At 34.7% G+C, this 24,129-nt stretch overlaps 1 protein-coding gene across 3 annotated transcripts; it reads left to right on the top strand.

The window, feature by feature from the left end:
* The first annotated feature begins 274 nt into the window (after window positions 1-274).
* On the top strand, window positions 275-9,876 carry LOC135593398 (chloroplastic group IIA intron splicing facilitator CRS1, chloroplastic-like). 3 transcript variants are annotated; one of them, XR_010479569.1, is made up of 9 exons: window positions 275-1,195; window positions 6,091-6,559; window positions 6,797-6,927; window positions 7,897-8,247; window positions 8,334-8,490; window positions 8,675-8,964; window positions 9,061-9,120; window positions 9,485-9,581; window positions 9,684-9,876. XR_010479569.1 is itself a non-coding variant. In XM_065083390.1 (8 exons), exons 1-8 carry the CDS (start codon window positions 359-361, stop codon window positions 9,497-9,499), a joined length of 2,310 nt encoding a protein of 769 aa, XP_064939462.1. In that variant the 5' UTR covers window positions 275-358; the 3' UTR covers window positions 9,500-9,876. The 3 variants fall into 3 exon arrangements, 2 of the variants coding, with proteins under 2 accessions (XP_064939462.1, XP_064939463.1); XM_065083390.1 differs by having other exon boundaries at window positions 9,485-9,876; XM_065083391.1 differs by having other exon boundaries at window positions 280-1,195; window positions 6,094-6,559; window positions 9,485-9,876.
* Window positions 9,877-24,129: the final 14,253 nt, after the last annotated feature.

Raw genomic sequence — 24,129 nt, 5'->3', positions numbered from 1 at the left:
CCTACTAATTCTTCAGTCTATTAAGAATGAAAATAAGGCTACTCCCCTAAGCTAACCTTCTAGTGGAAAATTTCACATGGGTGCTGTTTGAGGGCCCGTCACAGGCATTGAACGCTGCATTCTTCCCGACCGAGTCACCCGTGACATGGCCACGGCTGATGTCACTTTCCACAGCTTATCCTATTCGTTGTCCTCGCATCCACTATCTCGGGACTTACGTCACCCGAAAAGTTTTCAACGGTGATTCAGCGGTGTCGAATGTTTTGCTATGTTGTCCTCACCACCACCACCACCACCGTCGCCGACATATCCCCAAGGACGACTCCAACCTCTTCGCTCCTCCATTTCTCCGCAGCTAATGCCTCCTCCTTCCGCCCTGCCCTTCTCCTCATCCTGCTTCTCCTCTTCCATCGTGTCGAGCTCTCTGCGCTGCTCCCTTCCCCGTCCCAACGATCCTCTGCGACCTCCTGTCAAGCTTCCCCCGTTCCAACTACAGCCACCCCACCACATCTCTACCCCATCCCACGAGAAGAAAATTCCCTCCCCTCCGCCGCCGCTTCCGGCGGCCCCATGGCTGCTCCCAGACAACGCTGAATCGCTCAAGATGCCCACCGCCCCCTGGATGACATCCCCCTTCCTCCTCCCTTCCGACCAAGTCCTCGACCTTTCGAACCCTAGCAGAAGCACCAGGAACAAGAAGAAGGGTCCCGGCCCTGCCGACCGACCCCTCACCGACAAGGTCCGGGGTGGCCGGAGCCGCCACGCCATGCTCGGGATTATCAGGAACATCAAAAACCTCCGCCAGGTACACTCCGCCGAGCCAGATGAGGAGACTCCCGCTGTTGCCTTCGCCGATGCTGGGCAAGCGGCGGAATTCGGTGTCCCACTCAGGCCGGCCAAAGGTGGCCGTGGCCAGAGGGCGCCGTGGGTCACGGCGGAGGAGAAACTGGTGTTTGGGAGGGAGAAGAAGGTGAAGGTGGTCACATCGGCGGAATCGGTACTTGCTCCTGAATTGCTGTTCAGGCTGCGGGGCGAGGCGAGGCGGATGACGAGGTGGGTGAAGGCCAAGAAAGCAGGCGTGACGCAGGGGGTGGTGGAGGAGATTCGGAGGGGTTGGAAGGAGAATGAGCTCGTGATGGTTAGGATCGTCGAGCCACTGCGGCGCAACATGGACAGAGCTCGAGAGATCGTTGAGGTAACTGGTGCAATTATGTTCCAATCCAGCTCTCATAACTTTTTCTTTTTATATTTTCTCATTTGGTACATTTGTGGCATGAAGGATTAGTTCACATTTAACACTTTGAAGAGCTGACAACCGATGGAGAAGAGAAAACAAAAAGAAACTGTTGCAATTATTTGTTTTATTTCGTATTTAACACTTTCAAGTGAGATAACTGCATGGTTGCTGGTGTAAGCAGCATAAATATTGAAGTAGATGCCTTCCAAGTTTGTATTTATTTGCACCAAAGAACCCTTTTTGTGAAGATTGTTTAGATTTTCTCTGGATGCTTTGGAAGGGACTACATTACTAAACATTGAGATAGACAAATAAGAAAAGCTATTGTGAATACTTGTTTGAAGATTGTTTTTGCTTGTGCAGAATGGCCGTTGAATGACTTTTTTTTTTTAAAACTCTATGGAGTCTCATAATTTTCTTTCTACTATCAATAAGATTAAGCATAAGCTAATAAGAAATAAAGAATGTATCTTGAGCTCTATGAACATTCATTTTCATCGATGATGCACCATGATCAGAAAATGTGTCTGTGTAAAGACTTCCGCCATGCTTTGCTGCTTTCTACCTGTCTTTTGGATCTTTGATGCCTTTGAAATTTGTTGCATAGAAACTCTTTGGCCTTTGAATCGTTAACCTCAAATCTTAATGATAATCTTTGTAGCTCAAATTTCATAAGGAAACTTCTTACTCGGGCATTCAGGATAATCCTTCTTTAGTTTTAGTTAATATTTTATAGCAAAATTTCTGGAGACACTGATAACATATGAGCCTCACATCAGTTTCCATGGGATCTATTTTGATTTGAACTAAAAGGAAAAGATGAGATACATTCAAGGCACAGAATACAAACATTTCTTGATGTATAATTTCGATGCCTTATATTGCCTTTGATTTATTATAGAGTGGCCCATACTCTAAACCTTAGATGGTGTATTTTGTGGTAGGTTTTTGGGAGTAATATTCACAAATTTAGAATTGGTCATATCTTATGATCTCCAATTCAGTTTGTGAAAATGCCTATATTGGATCAATAAATCCCAATCAATTAAAATTACAAGTGACAATAATAACCTAAACATAATTATGAAAAAAATAAAAATTCCATGTATGTGAAAATACTAATAAAATGTGTCATGTAAGCATTCTTAATTTTTTTAAAATAAGTTATGTAAAAATATTTGTTAATATAAAATCATTGCTGGTGTAATATGAAGACATATTTTATATGTTGTTTTAAGAAGATGTCTCATGACTCTTGGTCACAATTTCTAGTGAGAGTAGTATTTTCCTTCCCCTTGCCGGGGCCAATTTATTTAGCCAATTGAGAATGGGATTTGGTTGAACTTTCCCCTACTGTGTATCTTCTTCCACATGTACATCTTCTTATTGGATAGGATGTTGCACGGATCAATTTCCAACTAATTTTGGTAAATTTCTAGTGAATGGACTGGCCACTAGTGTTGCTAATATACTAGCAAAACTAGAGACAGGCATTGCCCAATCTTTTTTTTGAAAAATTGGAAGATTATATTAAATAGCATACATGACGCTCACACATGAACTCAAATCTAAGACCTATCACTCGTGCAACAATACACTAACCAACCCGGATGTCTCAACAGAGACATCTATGTCTCAATCTAGAAATCAAGATTATCCAATCTAGAAATCCATGTCTCAACGTAGGTTATGTTTTGTGATTTGCTATTCCTTTGGTCTTTACCCATTGTCCCTCCCATGTAAGTTACATTTGTATAGATTCTTCACAGTATGCAACTGAAAAATTAGAAGCACATGAAATACGCAATCTAGTATATATTTTGGATTTGCTTAGGCCTAGCATTGGTTAAGCCTGTAAAAGCCAATATTCATGGTGTGAATTCTATCATGTTTAGTTGTCTTTTTCATTTGTTTATTGCATTTTGCAAAATATTTGTGGACATTTGAAGGCTAGGTTGATCAGGAGTTTAAATAGGGAAGGAAAGGTCACCAATCAAAGTTCTGTTCTTATCTTTGAATCTTAGAGGACCTGTATTCACCCAAAAGATTGGAAGTTTTGTTGAGAGAAATACAGAGACAATTTTGTGATGCCTATTTTTATCTTTTTGATTCCCCTGAATAATTATAATGGTTGTTTTTATTTTATTTACTTCAAGGTATCAGCTGATAGAAAAACAAACTGAAGTTCAACTATACTTTTCAATAAAAAATTAACACAAGTTAAATAGTCTATTTGGATGTTATCCAGTGGATAATAAAGAAATCAAATTTAGGCCAGAAGATAGATTATGAATAAACTATTGAACTTTGCCAAGGAAATACCAAAGTTACAGAGTACTGATACCTAACAGCCCTTCAATTGACCCAAAAGGTTACTCTTTTGAAATTTAGTTATAGGGGCAAATTGAAGCAAGTAATTGGATTAGCTTCATCTTCTTTGATAAAAGATACATCATTAGGATTAGCTTCATCTTCTTTGATAAAAGATACATCATTAGGATTAAAAGCCCAGATATCAGGTGTAGGATATTAAATACAAGGACTGAAGAATAAAAGGATTTCACTTGTTTTTTTCTTCTTTTTTCCCCCTCTAAGTGGGGGTGGCAGTCAATCTTCAACAAGAGAAGCCATGAAACCTTCAGCAGCTGAGTAAGAAAGCAAAAGTGAGAACAAAAAGGCCCTTAACAGCACTAGGAAATTTCAACAACCATGGAGGAAGAGAGAAAGTGGGTAGAGAAAAAGGGCAAGAATAGAAAGACGATGAAAATTGGATTGAACTTCGTTCTAGGTTGGAAAACATGAGAAGAAAAGAGGTTGAAAATTTGAAGAATTTCTCTTGGTATCTGACTCATCAGGAGGTCAGACAGTTCTACTTCCAAGCTGACCGTGAAATGATTCTCCTGTCCTTTTAAGTAAAATAATGGAGCATTTCTACTATGTTCCTTGAAAAATCTAGGAAAATTGCACAAGATTTGGTTCACATTTCTAATTTGCAAAGCCAAGGGAACTTGAGAGAGAAGAAAATTTGATTTTCCTGCACCATATTTTGAAATTCAAGGAAAATGATAAGCCAAGTTTTTCTACAAGATTTATGGCTGAAAAGCATGAAATAGTGAAGACCGATTTTGGACTGACTTCTAAAGCAGGAGCCATTGGGTGTTGATGGTCAACTTTTGTTGGACCTCAAACCCTGATAAAAAGCATTTATTTCTACTATCTTAATTATTTTTGGGATTTCCTTTGAATGTGTTTTGGCTTATTAAAGACCTAAGATTAGTTCAGCTCCCTGAATCAAAGTGTTTTGATCCTCTGTATTTCAATTTTCAAAATCTAGAAGACTGAAGACTTGCTAATAATTGAGTGAGCTATTAATTTTAATAACTTATCTTCTATATTTTATTTGGAAGTTCGTCTTCTACCTATGTTTATTTTGACTGGAAATTTGCTGTCAGTTTTAGCTGACTTTTGTGTGAAACTGATGAAGTCTGTTCAATTTTGGCTAGTAGATGTCACTTAGATTGCTGTACATCTGATCTTACACTCTTAATCTTGTTATTATGTAATTTTAGGTTTCTTGATTATTTAGTAGCATTCTAGTAGTCAAGTATTGAATCTTGCGTGTGATAAGTATCTGATGAACCTTTAGGTAGATCTACTGTTGTCATATTCCTTTTTTACTTTATTCGCTTACTTTTTTTGTGTGTTTATTCATTTCTTTATGAATTTGGGAGTAAAGTTCAACATTTCATGTTTGTTGTTAAATTTGCAAGACCTTTCTTGGACGTATAAATTCATTAGCATTGCTTATTCTCTTGCTTCTTTAATAAGAAGAGTATACTCCTAATAAGCTTGTGCTGTGTCGACTCTTGTTACCTTAGTCCCTCATAATTTGCATATTTCCTCTACTTTGTAGTTTGTCCTGTGTTTTACAAACCTTCTGGCCTATTAACTAGGTTGACCATTTGGTACGTCCCATAGTCTAATATCAGGAGATAATGAGAGGTCAGATTTGCATTATGTAATTAGTGACTGACCACTAATGACATAAGCTTGACTATTAAAAGCATTTTTGCTATGGCTTTATGATTAAGGTTGCGGCAAATGGTATTAGAGGTCCTTTTTGTGCTCTCTGCATGGTCTGTCATGTGACAAGATGCAAGTTATCTTGCGCGTGTTATTATGATTCTTCATAGGATTATTTCCACATTAGACTTGGAGAATGTTTTTGGGCTATATGCAATCATGCACTGATGAGAAAGTCAGGAATTTGAATAAGGAGTCACAATGGGAAGTAATGGGATTCTGGATGTTATATATGTCGATGTAGTAATTTTTTATTTATGATGGGCTTAAGAATTTTGGATCAAGTAGATAAGGTTTGTCTTCATAAGTTATTGTGCAAATTAACTGGATCACTAAGTTATCCATGCATAATTCAATTTTCAAGTAATAATGTCTTCACTTTTCTGAGCATTGTATCTTATTTCTCTTTTCTTTGTGTTTCACCTTCATTATCACTATTTTCATATTCATTCTTTCCAAGAATTTATATGTTAGAGTGTTAAGCTGGAGTTTGCTGGTGAATGTCTTTCTCACAAATAAGATAGAATCTGAATGCTTCCAACCTTTTTTATTAATCTACATTCCTGATAATATTTATTTAAGATTGTTTTATCAATCAAGTTTCCTAATATGCAGCTTATGAACTTTTTGGGTTAAATATAGATAGTCTCTTTGCATTTTAGTTATGTGTCATCTAGACAACCAAAGTGAAGCATAGCATTTTCTATCTTGTTTATCTTTTTTTATTGGCTGCTATGAATGTTTTGAACTTTTTTTTCTCCACAAATTAGCAGACAAAGACTGGAGGCTTGGTTGTTTGGTGCAAGAGAGATTTTCTTGTTGTCTATAGAGGACAAAAATATGAAATGTTTCGAAATGCTCCTAGTTCGCCTAATGCTGTCAATAAAGTGAACCCTGGCATATTTGAAGAGGACAGTGCTATTGTTTCAGGATCAGTTGTAAAGATGGATGGGGAAGTACAGAATATGGAGTCTGGAATTCAAATGGGTGATATTTCAATTGAAGGATCTCTATATGAGAGAGAAGCTGACAGATTGTTGGATGGTTTAGGTCCCCGTTTTGTTGACTGGTGGTGGCAAAAGCCACTACCTGTAGATGCAGACCTACTTCCAGAAGTCGTTCCTGGTTTTCGGCCTCCATTAAGAATGTGCCCTCCTGGAGTAAGACCAAAGCTGACGGATGATGAATTGATGTATCTACGGAAGCTTGCACGCCCTTTGCCCACTCATTTTGCTCTAGGTAATTACTGCCATATGCAGTGAGCTTTTTCCTTATATTAGATTTTAATTATGTATGTTATTACCATCATTTTTGCTCTTAGTTGCTGTTTTCTTCTGACAAGTGTTTTTTTTGTAAATATATGACAATATCTGGCTTTATGTGTATAGATACATGTTTAGTGACAAAGATATATCCATAAAGATGCAGAGATATTAGAGTTTTAAATGTAACATTGTGCTTGTCTTCTGTTGGAAGGTAGAAATAGAAAACTTCAAGGCTTGGCTGCTTCAATTATAAAGCTTTGGGAGAAGAGCCTTATAGCCAAAATTGCAGTCAAAGTGGGAATTCAAAATACCAACAATGAGCAAATGTCATTGGAGCTCAAGGCAAGCATATTAATGTTGTAATTACATATTTACCAATCAAATAAAAACTAAAATAAAAATACATGCTTGAAACTGGAATTCGAAAAATGTAAAATTTTGCTTTATAGTATGTGATTGAGTGTTTTGATGGTAGACTGCAATTTTCATTATTTATTTCTAATAAATACAACTTGGAAAAATCCCAATGCATATACTGGTATAAGGTGGCTTTCAAACCAAAAGAAGATATTTCACTGTTTAAAACAAGTGAAAAAAACGTGTATAAGTGAGACTTTTGGCCTTTTCAATAATGAGAATAGTGGCTTTTCTTGTGTCTGCCTGAGAAATTTTCTTCACAACACCTTACAATTGGTGTGATAATAAATTATCCAAATTGAATATATCATCTATAGTTTATTAATGGACAAGGTACTGTGGGACACATTTTTCCCTGTTAGCAGGCAATGTTCTCTTTAGGATATCTTACCAACTTTGGTCACTCTTTTAAATGTTGCTCCTAACCTGTTTCTTGAACACATCAGTTTACTATATGTTAAAGAGTTCTAAATCTTCAAGGACTTTGTTTTCTGTGTATCATTTCTCTTCAAGTGAATAAGGTTGGTGCTAAAATTTTATAACAGGAACTTCAACTTATCATAATATTCTAGGAAATTGTTACAGATAGCTAGATCTGATCAAAGACACAACTGCATCAGAAACTCAGTGCTAGGTTGTAATACATGTAGATGAGGAAAATGGTTGTTCTGGAACTTGATTGCCTTTTTCTTTTTCCCTCATAAAGTTCAGCATGCATTGGATATAGTAGTGGGATTTATGACTGAGGTTACCGAATGGTTCCTATCTAGAACTCATTTGCTTTCTTGTTTCCTTCAATTTGAAGGTAATTGATAAGGGTGTTTAGGGATCTATCTTGATAGATAATAGTTACTCTGAAGCTTCATGTGCTTGATTCTGAAGCTCTAAATGCAGCGTCTCACGGGTGGTGTTCTGATATTAAGAAACAAGTTCTTTATCATTCTGTATAGAGGCAAAGATTTTCTCCCTGGTGGAGTGACTAATCTGATTGATGAGAGAGAAGCAGAGCTCAATGAGCAACAGCTTGAGGAAGAAAAAGCACGAACGGGGTTCACAAACTCATTACGTGCTATGGATAACATACTGCCCAGCTTCAGCATTGTTGGAACTTATATGGAATTTCAGGAAATACAGGCAAATCATATTTCCCTAAACAACCTGAGTTATAGAGGCCAAATTCGAATTGAAGCTGAAAAGGAAAAGTTGAAGAAGGAACTAAGAGAGCACGAGCACAAGCTTCTCATTGTACGATCAAATTCTGACATCAAGTTTGTTGTATTAATGAAGCTTAACTGACATATTAATGAACATTTTGTTTGAATATGCACCAGCTTAAGCAGAAGATAGAGAGATCAGAGGAACTGTTGAGCAAGCTTAGTCTGTCATGTTGCCCTTCGGAGCAAACTGCAGACCTGGAAATATTGACAGAAGAGGAGAGGCAAGCTTTTCGAAAAGTTGGCTTGGAAATGAACGAAATCATATTGCTGGGTATGAACCATCACAACTTACTTAATATCATCTTTTATTAAAATTGCACCCTTTCCCACTCTGGCAAATTCATTCTGCAATGGTATAGATAGAAGTTTTCTGTCTTCAATTTCTCTATGGTATGTGACCGTACTTTTTAAGATGGTACTTTGGATCAAGAGTAATAAGATCTTGGCATCTGCAGGTAGGCGTGGAATTTATGATGGTGTTTTCGGAAGTATTCACCAGCATTGGAAACATAGAGAAGTTGTGAAAGTGCTTACCAAGCAGAAGGGATTTCACCATATTACTGGTACTGCAAGGTTACTTGAAGTTGAGAGTGGTGGGATACTGGTTGCAGTGGAGAAATTAAGGACAAGTCATGCAATAATTATCTACCGTGGGAAGAATTATGCTCGTCCACTAAAGCCATTGAACAACCTACTGTCGAAAAGAGAGGCACTACAAAGATCTATTGAGATACAGCGTCGAGGAGTACTAACTAGCATTTACTTATAGATTCGTTTTCATCTGTATCCTGTAATATTTCATGACTTTGTTTCTTACTTTCTATAATTTTTTCCTTTGCAGTCCTTGAAATACTTTGCACGCCAAAGAGAGAAATTAATCTGGGAATTGACGCAGAGACTGGTAAGTTCAATGCATCTTCCTTTGCTTTTAAAAGTTTTTGTCTATTTACATTTTATTTCTAGAACAACTGCGACTGACATCCTACAAAGTCCAACGCTATAATGAACATATATATATATATATATATATATATATATATATATATGTATATATGTATGTATATATATATATATGTATGTACATATATATATACATATATATATATATATATACATATATAAATATATATATACATATATATATATATATATATATATACATATATATATATATATATATATATATATATATATATATATATATAGAGCTCTTGGGAAATAAAATATCAGAAGATAACTATCTCAATTATCTGCTGATTTTGTAGAGAAAGTTAGAATGAAAGTGCGAGGAAAAGGAAATAATTCCTACAGATCTGATGGAACTTCAATTGGAATTGTGATTGGACCGGAAACCACCGAATGGTATGCATCAAGCTGAATATATAGATAGTTGTTGTTCCAATGACTTTGCATATGTGTACTTATTTTTTCTGAAGTCCCGCCTTGGTGCTTGCGCGATACCAGGTTGTATTCGTTGGTGAGTCAGCATGAGTAAATCCTGCTGGATCTTGATCAAGAATTTATCTGTTCTCCTTTGGCAACTCCTATGTGTCTCATTGCAACCAAAAAAAAAAAAAAAAATCCTTTTGTGGTTCACAAGCCGAGCTGTCAAGAATAAACTTTCATAAAATTGCACCCATTTTTTGGTGCTTCATCCTGATTAGCATATTCTGTAATGTTGATATGAGCGGCCCTCGTGAATGAGTTCTTGTGGTATTCATGGACTTCATCGCGGCATGCCATGCAACCTACATGGATCGATATTACTAAAAATAAATAATATGATAAATAAAAAAATATTGATTGATATTGGCCCTATCTAATCCCATATTGATTCTCCATTGAATTGAAAATATTGATTGATAAATACCACTCTCCAACTAATCTTTTGTGAGAAAAAAATTTATTTTATTAATTTAACAGTATATCAACTATGAGGATGTCTCAACGACTTCTTGAGGTACGTACCTAACTGTGCTTATATATATATATATAAGTTTATTATTATTTATTATTTATCTCCAGAGCAATACTTCACTAAAAGCTAGTAGCATCAAAGACAATATACGACAAATAAGAGGCACTAAAAAAATTAGAATCATCCAACAAAGATAAAACCACGACACGTGTAGCAAGTGTAAGGTTCACGGGTGAGATAACCGACACCCTTGAACCCTTGGGTGAGCATCCCAAGGGTTGCACAGCTTGACGATGACGGAGACTCCCAGTCGCAATCACTGTTTGCTCCAGGCATAGAATGCTTCGGAACACCGACGCGTCGCTGCTTTCCACACTAGTTTTCCACCCCGAAACCTTTGTAAACTAGTAAATTAGAAAAAAATTGTGAGACACCATGATCGTGGTTCTCGAGATTGGGTGACAGAACAGGTATTGTACATTCATCGTAGCGCCGTGAGGTGGTTGCAACGACGGTCTTCAGTTCTGTTAGGTAAAAAGGATGAGAAAACGAAACAGGGAAGAGGAAACGGAGCCAACCTTGGGGGGATGGTTTGTGGCAGAAGAAACCGATTGAACAGATCAGTTTCTTCGTCGTTAATACGATATTGTCGTCGAGGTTCGCTTTTTTGCTCCTCCTGCTTTTCATCCTTTTTCTTGTAAAAATAATTTTTTATATTATGATTGAAATCAAATAACATTAAATCTGTTTTACGATGTATAATTTTTGATGTCATTTGAAAAGAATTTATGAAATCTATAAAAGCATTATCTTTAAATCTAAAATCATTGTTAATAAGGATAACTAGACTCTCATTTTCTATTCTTACTATAATTTCATAATATCACTTAGATTGATGGTTTAGGAAGGATTGAAAGAAAAACTATAATCCCTCTGCGTCTATAATCTCCTAAGGAATCATACTATAATATGAATTTTTTTTTCTATCGACCAATATAATCTAATTAATTTGATTATATATCTTATCTAATTATAAAAGATCACAAAATCTAATATTCTCTCACTTGGTCCATTAATTAATAAGATATAAAATATATTCAAAATCAAAATAAATAAAATAAAATTTGTTTGAAAATAATTTTATCTAATTGGATTCCAAATATTTTGAAAAATATTTTATATATGACCATGAATTTTAGAAACAAGCCAATAAGTCTAATAAACATAATAATACTACATTAAGTCCAACTATCAATGCGAGTCATAGCGGTTGCATATCATCAATGTCATACTTCCTTCTATATACCAAAATATTGTTAATCTTTCTTAATATAGTCCATAATAACCCTTATAATTTATCTTGTCAAAATAATTATATTATTATATTTAACTATAATATGCATAAACATAAATGTAAACAGGATAACAGAAGCAAACAACTTTAATTATGTAAAAGAAATATCAATAATAGCATCCATATGTATTATAATATCTTTTATGACTTGCTCACAAGCCCCATTCTAAGAACATGTTCTTTAAATATTTTACATTGTAAAGCTTTAGTAAATGGATCAATAATCATCATAGTGATGCTCAGGTTCTGAATTGATACTTGTTGTTTCTAGACTCTTTCTCTAGCCACCAAGTACATTATCTTGATATACTTGGAAAGAGTACTTGTCATTCTTAGAGAAGAAAATTATTACGGTATTATCATAAAATATCTTCAACGGCTTAGTAATTGAGTCGACCATACCAAGTCCTGAGATTAATTTTCACAACCATAAAACTTGATTTATGGCTTCAAAGCATATTACAAATTCAGCTTCAATTGTTGATGATGCAATAAGCGATTGCTTTGTAATTTTTTAAGAAATTACCCCACTAGCTAATAGGAATACAAATCCTGAAGTGAACTTCCTACTGTTGAGGCAATTTATAAAATCAGCATATGAATATCCCATCACTTCAAGCTGATCTGATATCATGTATGTGAGCATATAATATTTTGTCCCCTATAGATATCTCATTACTTTATTTACAGCTTTCCAATGTTTCATTCATGGGTTGCTATGGATCTTCTGAGTATTGCAATTGCAAAACTGATATATGTTGAATCTTAGATTTTGATGATGAAATTAATTGATGAGTTTACGATCTAATATACATTTTGAGTGACGCAAGACTAACTTCGATCAGAAAAGACAAATCGATTAAAGTAGAAAGAATCAGATGTTAGGCAGGAGTGAACATATCAAAAGATTGGACATAGGCTAGAGGATCAGTCGACGTGCCGGCAGAAGGACTTCATGCTATGAGTTCGGGCATTAGGCCGAAGGATCAGACATTGTGCCAAGGAGATCGGAAGTTGTAGGAGTCAACATATCGATTGGGCAATACGCCGAAGGAGAAAACGATGCGTTGGAAGAACTAATGACATGCCGGACAACATATGATTTATGCTTTGTAATATTTTGTCTAGATCGAGTTAGTTTAGATTTAATTAAGTTGGTATTGAGATGAAACAATGTTAACTCAATTAGGGGCTCATTGGGCCTGAGTTGGGGTTGTTTTGGGCTAAGCCCATGCAGCAACCCTTAGTAGGCTTAGGTGGTGGCACCGTTTAGGACTCAGCCTCCCAAATTGTCTAAGCAGTGATATCGCCCACACCGACGGTGGTACCACCCAAACATAGTCTTCCACTATCAAGCGACAGTATTGCCCAAACACAGTCTTCAAGATTATGTCAAGTGGTGGTACTACCCATTGTTAGCGTCAGACTGGGCGGTGGTACCACCCAATGTCAAACTGATAAGTGATGGTACCGTCAGTTGTCAATCAGTCAGGCGGTGGTACTGTCAGTACCCTAAAAACATAGGATGAGATCGTTTTAGCTCTAAATTTTAATCCATTTGGGGTCTATAAAAACCACACTCATCCTACTTAGTAAACACATGAATTGAGAACATAAAATGGGGAAAACATTGTTATAATCTTGAGAGTTCCCCTCCTCTTCTCTAAGAGTGTAATTTCTATTTAAGGGAGGGTTGAGTGGTTGTAAAGGTTATATCCTAAACCTGTGAAAAGGAGAAAAAAATTGTAAGAGGGTAGTTAGTCTTCGTCCATTGAAGGAAGACCATTAGTAGATGTTGATGGCCTCAACGGAGGAGGAATCAAAAGTGGACATACGTCACGACGATCGAACCACTATAAACCTAGTGTACTCGGTTTGCATTTGTGTTCTGCTTTTAATTCTCATATTGCAAACTAATTTACTTGCTTACTACTCTCACTACGTTTACGAATGTGCTTTCAAGTTAAACTCTTTCCGATATCAGTTTTCATCGAATGAGAATTTTTAAATCATTGTTTTTATCGCAAGCACTAATTCCTCCTCCCCTCTTACTACCGATTCATGATCCTAATAGTTGGTATCAGAGCCACGTTTTTCTCTGTTGGATTAACACCCAAGAGAGATAACTTTTTCGGGCTTTTAAGAGGGTCACTCTATCATTGTTTAATGGGACGAACTACACGTATTGAAAAATACGAATGAGAGTTTTCTTGATTTATTTAAACTTTGATTTATGGAATATTATCGAATATAATTTTCAACAACCCTCTAAACCTATGAATGAATGGAATGATTTTAAGAAAAAATTATTTTCGTTAAATGTAAAAGCTATGAATGCTTTATTTTGTGATTTGGATAAAAATGAGTTTACTCATATTTTGACTTGTAAAACTACACATGACATTTGACACACTTAAATCACACACACGAAGGCACAATTAGGGTTAAAAAATCAAAAATTAATCTTTTGATGCATAGTTTTGAATTATTTCGAATGGAACCAAGCGAAACCATTGAAGATATATAAACCTATTTTACGGATATTATTAATTATTTGAAAGCACTTAGTAAAAATTTTTCTAATTTTGAATTTGTTAACAAAATACTAAGATCCCTTCCAAAAAGTTAGGATATGAAATTGACGATAATATAAGAGATAAAGGACTTGAACAAGTTCTCTCTTGAAGAACTTATTAGGTCTTTAATGACCTATGAAATGACTTGTATCAAATATAATAAATATGAGAATAACTTTCCAAAGAATAGGAAGGATTTGACACTTCGAACAATAGAAAACCACTTGAGAGAAAACTCAAGTGATGATAATGATAATGATGACCTTGAACTACTCACAATAAAATTTAAAAAACTTATAAAACAAGAATCAAAGAATAAAAATGAACTTAAAAAGAACAAAATAACTTACTATGAATGCAATCGGCTAGGGCACTTCAAAAGCAAATGTCTGCAACTAAAGAAGAAGATGCTCGCACAAAAAAGAAGAAAACACTCAAGGTGACATGGGATGAAATGAGTAGCAAACCAACAAAGACAGGTGGCGATCTGTGCTTTAGTGACTTTCGACAATGAGGTAAGTAACTCAACCAAAACCCCTTTACCTTACTATGAAATTACTTGATGCATTTTATAAGTTATTTTTAAATTAGTTAGTAAGAAATATAAAATATATTTCATAAGTTGTTTTTAGAAATATAAACGAGGGATCATACTTCGCTTTCTAGTAATTTTGGATTTTTTAAAAAAAAAATTAAGCATGACAATTGCATATTAACTCCTTGCATTAAGTATGAAGAGTTAGATTCACTTAACAAGAAAAATACATTACTACAACAAACAAAATGATTTTGATTAAAAATACTTTATATTTAATAAAATCATACTTGATGATTTAATGATGTATAATATTTTAAAGTAATAATGATTTTTGTGATTTATGGTTTATTGATCTTGATGACTCTTGTGATAAATCTTGTTTTCGGTTTTAAACGATGATGCATATTTTTGTTTGGCATAAAAGACAAAGACATGCTTGTATGAACTAAATTACATAAATTGAAACATATAAAAAAGGGGAATGCATTATTCTTGAAAATGTCTCTGTCCCTAAAATCTTATGGAGTTTTCAATAAGATATTAATGAATCTATTTATATTATTTTATGAATATCTTAAACTATGAAAATGATTTTAATCTATTTATATTATTTTATGAATATCTTAAACTATGAAAATGATTTTGATGATTTGATGATTTGAATTTGAATGAGATTTTTTCAATTGAATCATGAACTTGATCTTGATTTCTCGATATTAATACTCGAGATTTTTTTTATGAATCAAGATCTTTTATTTGATCTCCTATTTTTTTTACTATTTACTAAAGAGAATATTTATCAAATCGAATCATGAACTTTCTCTTGATTTCTTGACTTGAGGTATCTTTATGGGAATTAAATTTTTTTTTATCTTCTATGATTTCTTCTTTATACCATTTACTAAAGAGAAAAATTATGCAAACAAACCATGATCTTGAGATTTTTATATTGTTCACTATGATTCTTTCATTTTATTAAAGGGAATTATCTAAATGAATCATAATTTGTCTTTTGATTTCTTAAAATTATAACTTAGGATTTTTATATGAATCAAGATCTTTTATTATTTGTTCTCCTATGATTCTTTTGTTGTTTATTAAAGAGAATATTTATCCAAATTAACCATGATATGTCACTTGATTTCTTAAGGTACTTGAGTTTTATGTATAATACTCCCTTGTATTTATGAATTGTATACCTGATCACTCTTGATTTAAATTTATCTTTTTGTCATGATATAAAAATTAATGTAAAGAGAAAAAAATTATAATATTATATTCTTTCCTTCTTTTTGACAATAACAAAAGGGGAGGTAAAATTAATAGCTCCCAAATATCAAAAGCGAAGCAAAGATTGCTAGTTTGCATATCTCAAAGAAAAGCAAAATTACTAGCTTGTATATTCTAAAATAATGTAAAATTTGCTAGCTTGCATGTTCTAAAATATTATAAAATTTGCTAGCTTGCATGTTCAAAAATGATGTAAAACTTACTAAATTTGCTAGATTACACATTGTAAAAGGAAGTAAAACTTGCTAGCTTATGCATCATAAAGAAAAGCAAACTTGCTAGCATGCCCATCTCACAAGAGTAGCAAACTTTGCTAGCTTGCACATTTCAAAAAGATGCAAAAATATACTCTCTTGCACATCTCAAAAAATATAAAAATTTTGCTAACTTTTATATATGAAAAACTTGTTAGCTTGCATGATGATATATGCAATGAAGTTTCAAAAACCTGAAATTATATTTGAAATGTAATGATTAGAAATTATATCTCAAAAACTTGCTAGTTGCATTTCTCCTTTTTGTTGATGACAAAGGAGGAGAAGATATGATAATGATCATATATGGTAGAATATAATATACTTTAATATTTTAATATCATGATGATTTGGAATCATGTATGTAATGATAATTTTCTATTTTAAAAATATACATGCTGATTTGGTATTATGCATGCAATACTTTAACTTATGATAATGATGCACGCAATGATGAAATATTCATTATTACAATTACTTTGACTTGAATTCAAGATTCATCTCAATATGATATATTTATAGGAGGAGTTTAGTTTAAACTATATCATCAATTGGTTGTCATCAGTAAAAAAGGAGAGATTGTTGAATCTTGGATTTTGATGATAAAATCAATTGATGAGTTTATGATCTAATCTGCGTTTTGAGTGATGTAAGACTAACTTTGATCAGAAAAGATAAATTGATTAAAGTAGAAAGAATCGAACGTTGGGCCGGAGGATCGGTCGATGTGCCGGTAGAAGGACTTCATGCCATAAGTTCAGGCATCGGGCCAAAGAATCAGACATTGCACCAAGGAGATCGGAAGTTGCAGGAGTCAACATACTGATTATGCAATACGCCAAAGGAGAGGACGATGCACCGAAGGAATAAACGAAGCGCTGAAAGAACCAATGATATGCTAGACAATATATGATTCATGCTTTATAATAATTTATCTAGATCGAGTTAGTTTAGATCTATTTGAGTCAGTATTGGGGTGAAATAATGCAAACTCAATTAGAAGTCTATTGGGTCTGAGTTGAGACTATTTTGGGTCAAATGAGGCCCATGTAGTAACCCTCAATAGGCTTAAGGGGTGGCACCACTTGGGACTCGACCTCCCAGGTTGTTTAGGTGGTGGTACCACCCAGACCGATGGTGGTACCGCCTAGACATAATCTTCAAGACTGTGTTAGGCGATGGTACCGCTTAGTGTCAGACTGATAGGCGATGGTATCGCCAGTTGTAAGTCTCTTAGGTAGTGGTACCATCGCCAATACTCTGAAAACTTGAGATGAAATCATTTTGGCACCAAATTTAAATCCATTTGGGGCCTATTAAAACCCCACTCATCCTTGCTCAGTAAACACATGAATTAAGAACATAAATTGGGGAAAACACTGTTATAATCTTAAGAGTTCCCCTCCTCTTCTCTAAGAGTGTAATTTCTGTTTAAAGGAGGGTTGAGTGGTTGTAAAGGTTATCTCCTAAACCTGTGAAAATGAGAAAAGAGTTGTAAGAGGGTAGTTGATCTTCGCCTATTGAAGGAAGACCGTTAGTGGATGCTAGTGGCCTCAATGGAGGAGGAATCAGAAGTGGACGTAGGTTACGATGACCGAACCACTATAAACCTGGTGTACTCGGTTTGCATTTCTGTTCTGCTTTTCATTCTCATATTGTAAACTGATTTACTTGCTTATTACTCTCACCACGCTTATGAATATGCTTTCAAGTTAACCTCTTTCCAATATCGATTTTCATCGAATGAGAATTTTCAAACCATCGTATTTATCATAAGCCCTAATTCACCCCCCTCTTAGTGCCGATTCATGATCCTAACAAGATATAATCTTGTACATGTTTAAGCATATAATAGATTTCTAACTGCTCATCCATAAGGAATATTCTTCATTTGATTCTTTTCTAAGTCATTTTTTGGGCATTGATTTTAGTTGAATTTTTCACCTTTAGTAATATGTATATCATTAGCTGAGTAAAGTTACATATTAAATCTCTCTAAGATATGATTAATATATCTTTTTAAGATAGTCCTAATAATCCTTGAGATTTATCTCTAAATATCTCAATGCTAATAACATAGACTGCCTCATTCATTTCGACTATATTAAAGTTCTTGTTAAGAAATATCTTGGTTTTGTGCAACAAACCAAGATCAGTACTGGCAAGTAAAATATCATCAATATATAATACCAATGTAACAAACTTGCTCCCACTTACCTTTAGATATATGCACTGATCAATAGTATTTTTCTTAAATCCGAAGGAAGTAATAGTATCATGATATTTTATATATCATTGTTTGGAAGCTCGTTTAAGGCCATAAATAGTGTTCTTAAGTTTACAAGCTCAACTTTCTTTTTCCTTTTCTATGAATCCTTCAGGTTGTTCCAAATAGATTTTCTCATCCAGATCCCCATTCATAATGTTATTTTCACATCTATTTGATATAACTTAAGATCATAATAAGCTATTAATACCATGATGATTCTCAATAAGTCCTTTTTAGAAATTAAAGAAAAAGTCTCATTGTAGTTGATGCCTTCTTTATGAGAAAAATCTTTGGCCATAAGTCTAACTTTATATCATTTGATATTGCTTACTAAGTCATGTTTTATCTTAAAAACCTATTTACAACTGACTTTTTTTATGATTATTGAACAATTCAATGAGTTCCCAAACACCATTCTGGACTATTGATTTTAACTCTTCTTTTATTCCATCATATGATTTTTCAGAATCGTTACTTTCTATGGCTTGTGAAAACGATAAGGGGTCTCTTTGTATTCATATATCATAATCTGATTCTTGTAGATATACCACATAATCATAAAAAATGGTATGTTTCCTTTTTCTTTAAGATCTCAAGGCTACCAATTGTGATTGTTCTACAAGATCATCAACGACAACATTAACGTCATATGAGAGTTCATCGATGTTATTTTATTATTCACTCTCATCAATTAATTTCTTTAATAGGAGATGATACAATAGAATTAACCTGAATCTCCTTAATATCAAAATTGATCCTTTGAGATTTTTCACTCTAATTGATTTTATCATTTTCTAAGAATTTTGATTCTACTATCCTCGTACTTTGATTAAGGTAATAAAATCTATATCCCTTGAAATTCTCTAGATAACTAATAAAATATCCAAAAATAGTTCTTGGATCCAATTTCTTTTCATGTAGATTGAATACTTTTATTTTTGTAAGACACCTCCAAATATATAAATATCCAAAAATAGTTCTTGGATCCTTCCTACCTATCCATAACTCAAATGGAGTCGATGGAACTAACTACTAGGAATCCTATTCAAGATATATATAGCTGTCCTAAGAGCTTCACCCCACATTGACTCAGGTACAGAGGAATAACTAATCATGCTCCTAACCATATCCATAAGAGTACGATTTTGCCTTTCAGCAACATCATTCTACTATGGCACACTTGGTAATACATATTGAGCATAAATATCCTGTTATTCTAGGAATCTAGCAAAAGGACCAATATTTTGACCAGATTCATCATATCTATCATAAAATTTACCACCCTTATCAAATATGATAATTTTAACTTTTTTATCTAATTGTCTCTCATCTCATTTATGTACACTTCAAGAGTGTCAATGACATGAGACTTTTCATGTATTAGATAAACATAGTCATATCTGGATAGGTCATCTATAAATGCGATGAAATACCTTTCTCCACTAAAATAAGGAATATGAAGTATATATCAGTATGAATAATCTTAAGGAGTTCTTTACTTATTGTGGTATTTTTTTTAATGTTTAGTTTGTTTTCGTTTAATGCAATCTATATATGTTAGGATCAAGACCACTAAGAGGGGGGGGGGGGGGGGGGGGGGGTGAATTAGTGCAGCGGAAAACTTTCGATGATTAAAAAAGTGTTCGTACGATAAAAATGATTTCGGTAGAAAAACCGATTCGTAAATCTCTTTAACTTGTAATCAAGCGAGATGTAGTTAAAGGAAATCTATGAAGGCAGTTTGCAGTTATGATGAAAGTTAAAATATAAGCACAAACTAAAATATGATGTTCGTACGATAAAACTGATTTACGTCTAAACGCCGATTCGAAAAATGCAGAGCTTGAAACATGATCGTATATGCGTAGAAGGCAGTAAGCTTTCGAGGAGGTTTGCAGTAAAGATAAGATGCTCAAAGTAAATGCAAACCGAGATTTATAGTGGTTCGGTCAATCTTGACCTACTCCACCGACGAGGTCACCGACGTCAACTAGAGGCTTTCCTTCAATAGGCGAAGGCCAACCACCCTTTTACAGTTTCACTCCTTTTGACGGGCTTAGGAGACAACCCTTATAGAATTTCCTTTCCTCTCTTAACAGATTAGAACTTGGAAGAAAAGAGGACGAAGAACTTTCAACTCATACAACACTTTTGAGCTCTAAAAATCACAAAGTAAAATTAGAATTTTGGTGGTTTCTGGGTGCCCTTTCAGTGCTGAAAGAGTGGGGTATTTATAGGCCCCAACCCAGTTTGAATTTGGAGCTCAAAATTGTCAATTCCTGAAATTCCGGGATCTGGCGGTTGCACTGCCTAACTGAGGCGGTTGCATCGCCTGGTAGAGCTCGAAGACTGAGCCTCTGGGTGGTGCCACCTCCTGTTAGGGGCAGTTGCACCTCTTGCCAGAGCTCGAAGACCGAGCTCAGGTGGTGCCACCGCCTGACTGAGGCGGTTGCACCGCTCAGCCAGAGCTTGGAGACTGAGCCCAGGCGGCGCCACCTCCTGTCAAGGGCGGTTGCACTGCTCAGTCTCGCTCGGAGACTGAGCCCAGGTGGTGCCACCACCTGGCTGGGGCGGTTCAATCGCCTGGCAGAAATCAGGGTCCGAATGGGTTGATCCATTCGGCCCAATTTGGGTTTTTTAGGGACCTAATTGCCCCAAGATTAAGTTAATGGGATCACCACCCATTTCCAACTTAATCATTGTGCTAACTATGATATTTCCTAAGACATTTACTGCAACTTGCTCCGGTGCGTCAATTGCTTTTCTGGCGAGCTTCCGGCGAACTTCCGTCGATCATCCGATGAACCCTCGGTGATGCTCCTGCGGACTTCCGGCAAACTCCTGGACTTGCGACGATCCACTTGGCGAGTTCCGACGAGCTTCTTTGGCAAGCTCATGGACTTCTCGGATTTGTTCCCGTAGAACCTTCGACGATTATCCGAACTTCCATCGAACTCTCGAACTCCCAACGTGATCATTGTCTTGATTCCGAAGCAACTCCTACTGCATGTCTTTCTTCCATCGTAGTTAATCCTGTACACTTAAAACAAAACTTTGATCGAGACAATTAATCCTAAGCAATTAACCAAGTTGTCCGGCATGTCATTGGTCCCTCGACGCTTCGTCCGATTCTTCGGCGCATCGTCCTCTCCTGCAGCCTATTGCCCAATCGACCAGTAGACTCCGCAACTCCGATATCCTTGGCACAATACCCGCTCTTCTTGGCCCGATGCCTGAGTCCACGGCCCGAAGCCTTCTATCGATACGTCGACCGATCCATCGGCCCGACGTCCAATCTTCTGGCACAACATGATTTTCCTGCTTTAATTGTCTCATCTGATCGAAGCATCCTACGTCACTCAAAACATAGATTAAATCATAAACATATAGCAAGTAGTTTCATCATCAAAATACGAGATTCAACAATCTCCCCCTTTTTAATGATGACAACCACTTGATGACGAAGTTAAACTTAACTCCCGGAGTTTAAACAAACTCTCCCTATCAATATGTCATATTGATGGAATTTTGAATTCAAACTGAATTCAAGTCATTGCAATATTCATCATGAATACTTGCAACACGTCATCATGAACTTATGCATAAACTTATGCATAATATCATACTTCTCCCCTTTTGTCATCAACAAAAAGGAGAAGTGCAACTATTCTTGTGTTTGGAATATTAGTTTAACTTATTACATCAAAAAACATAATATCAAGTTTTATCATCATGCAGTTTTGAAGCCAGAAAATTTAGCAAATGTTACATCATGCTTAGAACATTCAAGCTATCAAGTTTTAGATATGCAAGTTTTACAGCATACAAGATAGCACTTTTAGAACATGCAAGCTAGCAATGTTACAACATTTTAGAACTTGCAAGCTAACAATTTAGAGATGTTCAAGAAGGCAACTCTTGCTTCTTGAAATATGCAAGTTGCAAGCTAGCAAATTTTTACTTTCTTTGCAATGTTTGAGCTCGTAATTTTGCTTCCATTGCAAGGTGCAAGTTTAGCATGTTTAATTTTCTTGAGATAGCAACTATTTGCTTCTCTTTATACTACAAGCTAGCAATTTTTACGATGCAAGTTTTACTACATACAAGCTAGCAAAAATTTCGAATGCAAATGCAAGATAGCTTTTTTGTGTAAGCTTATGATTCTTGCTTCCTATTGCAACGTGCAAGTTGCAAATTTTGCTTCTTGAGATAGGCAAGATAGCATTTTTGCAATTTTTGTTTGGCAAGCTTGTGATGTTCAAGATAACAAGCTCTTTCTTCTCTTTTGAGAAGTGTCATTTTTGCTTTCTTTGCAAAGTGCAAGCTAGCAAAATGCCAAACTAGCAAGAGATAATGTTTTATATGAGGCAAGCAAACAATTTGGCAAGTGTTACATTTGCATCTTCTCTTTAGAGGAGTGTAATTTTTGCTTTCATCTTGAATTGTGTAAGCTAGCTAGTTTGCCTCTTTTCATGATGTCCATGCTAGAAATTCTTGCTCCCCCTTTGTCATTGTCAAAAAGAAGGGAAGACCCTTTTTTCAAATTTCAGATTATGACAAAGGTAAGTATCAATTTTATTTGTGCATCATTATATATTCAAATTAAAACATACACAATTTCAAAAACCTTATTTTTCATGCACGATACCGAAAAATAAATCAATCATCATTAATGGGTATATCATAAATGATACTCAAATATTAAAATTTTTAAGCATTTATCAACATGTTGATCATGATACCAAACATTAATCATTTAAAGCATTCATGATACATATCATATGCAATACATCATGTACATCATTGTCATAAGTATTGCATGCATCATTTCAAATTCATGAATATTTCATCATTGTATGCATCATGCCAAATCATAAAATATACAATCATCATTAATGCATGATTCCTAATCATCATTTATTTTGCAACATAATGGTACCAAATTGGTCAAATTACATTCTACCATACATGATCGAAACTTCTTATTTGTATACATCAAAATAAATTAATGAATATTTCATGTATTCTTATCATCACATAAGGAATATCAAGAAGAATTATTAGGTGATGAGATAAACATTTCATGAATACAAGGAATTGCATAAAAATCATATCATGAAAGATTAGAACATGTGAATACCAAAAGACATGATTTCTTTTTGAAAACCTACTCCATAATTAATCAAAAGAAAATCTTAGGAGAACGATTAATGAAAAAATCTTGATTCATAATAAATCTTAATTTGTAAATATCACGGAACCAAGATCATGATTTTGGATAAAACTCATTCAAATTCAAATCACCAAAAATCATTTTTATGGTTCACAAAATTCGTAACATAAGTAGATTCATGATTTCATTAATAATATATTTTCTCCTTTTTTAAGTATTTCATTTTAAGTGATTGATTTCATGTTAGCATGCTTTTTCATTTATGTTAAACATGCATCAACGTTTAGGATCGAAAAATGAATTTCATCATAAAACCATCAAGATCAATAGATTCTCAAAAATGAATTATTATGATCAAGAAAATCCGAAAATGAAATTTAACACTTTCATGCATTCGGATAAGGTTTTGCTATAGATTTTCAAGTTCAATCATGAAGATAAAACATGCTCATGATCATAAAAATTTTTGTATCCAAAACACATAATTTTTAACATGTTATTAAGGCATGTAATAGTATAAAATCATCATGGCAATTAA

Source organism: Musa acuminata, chromosome BXJ1-9 (assembly GCF_036884655.1).
Source record: "Musa acuminata AAA Group cultivar baxijiao chromosome BXJ1-9, Cavendish_Baxijiao_AAA, whole genome shotgun sequence".
Taxonomy (NCBI): Eukaryota; Viridiplantae; Streptophyta; class Magnoliopsida; order Zingiberales; family Musaceae; genus Musa; species Musa acuminata.
Note: the sequence above shows the minus strand (reverse complement) of the source record. Positions and strands in the feature narration are given on the sequence as shown.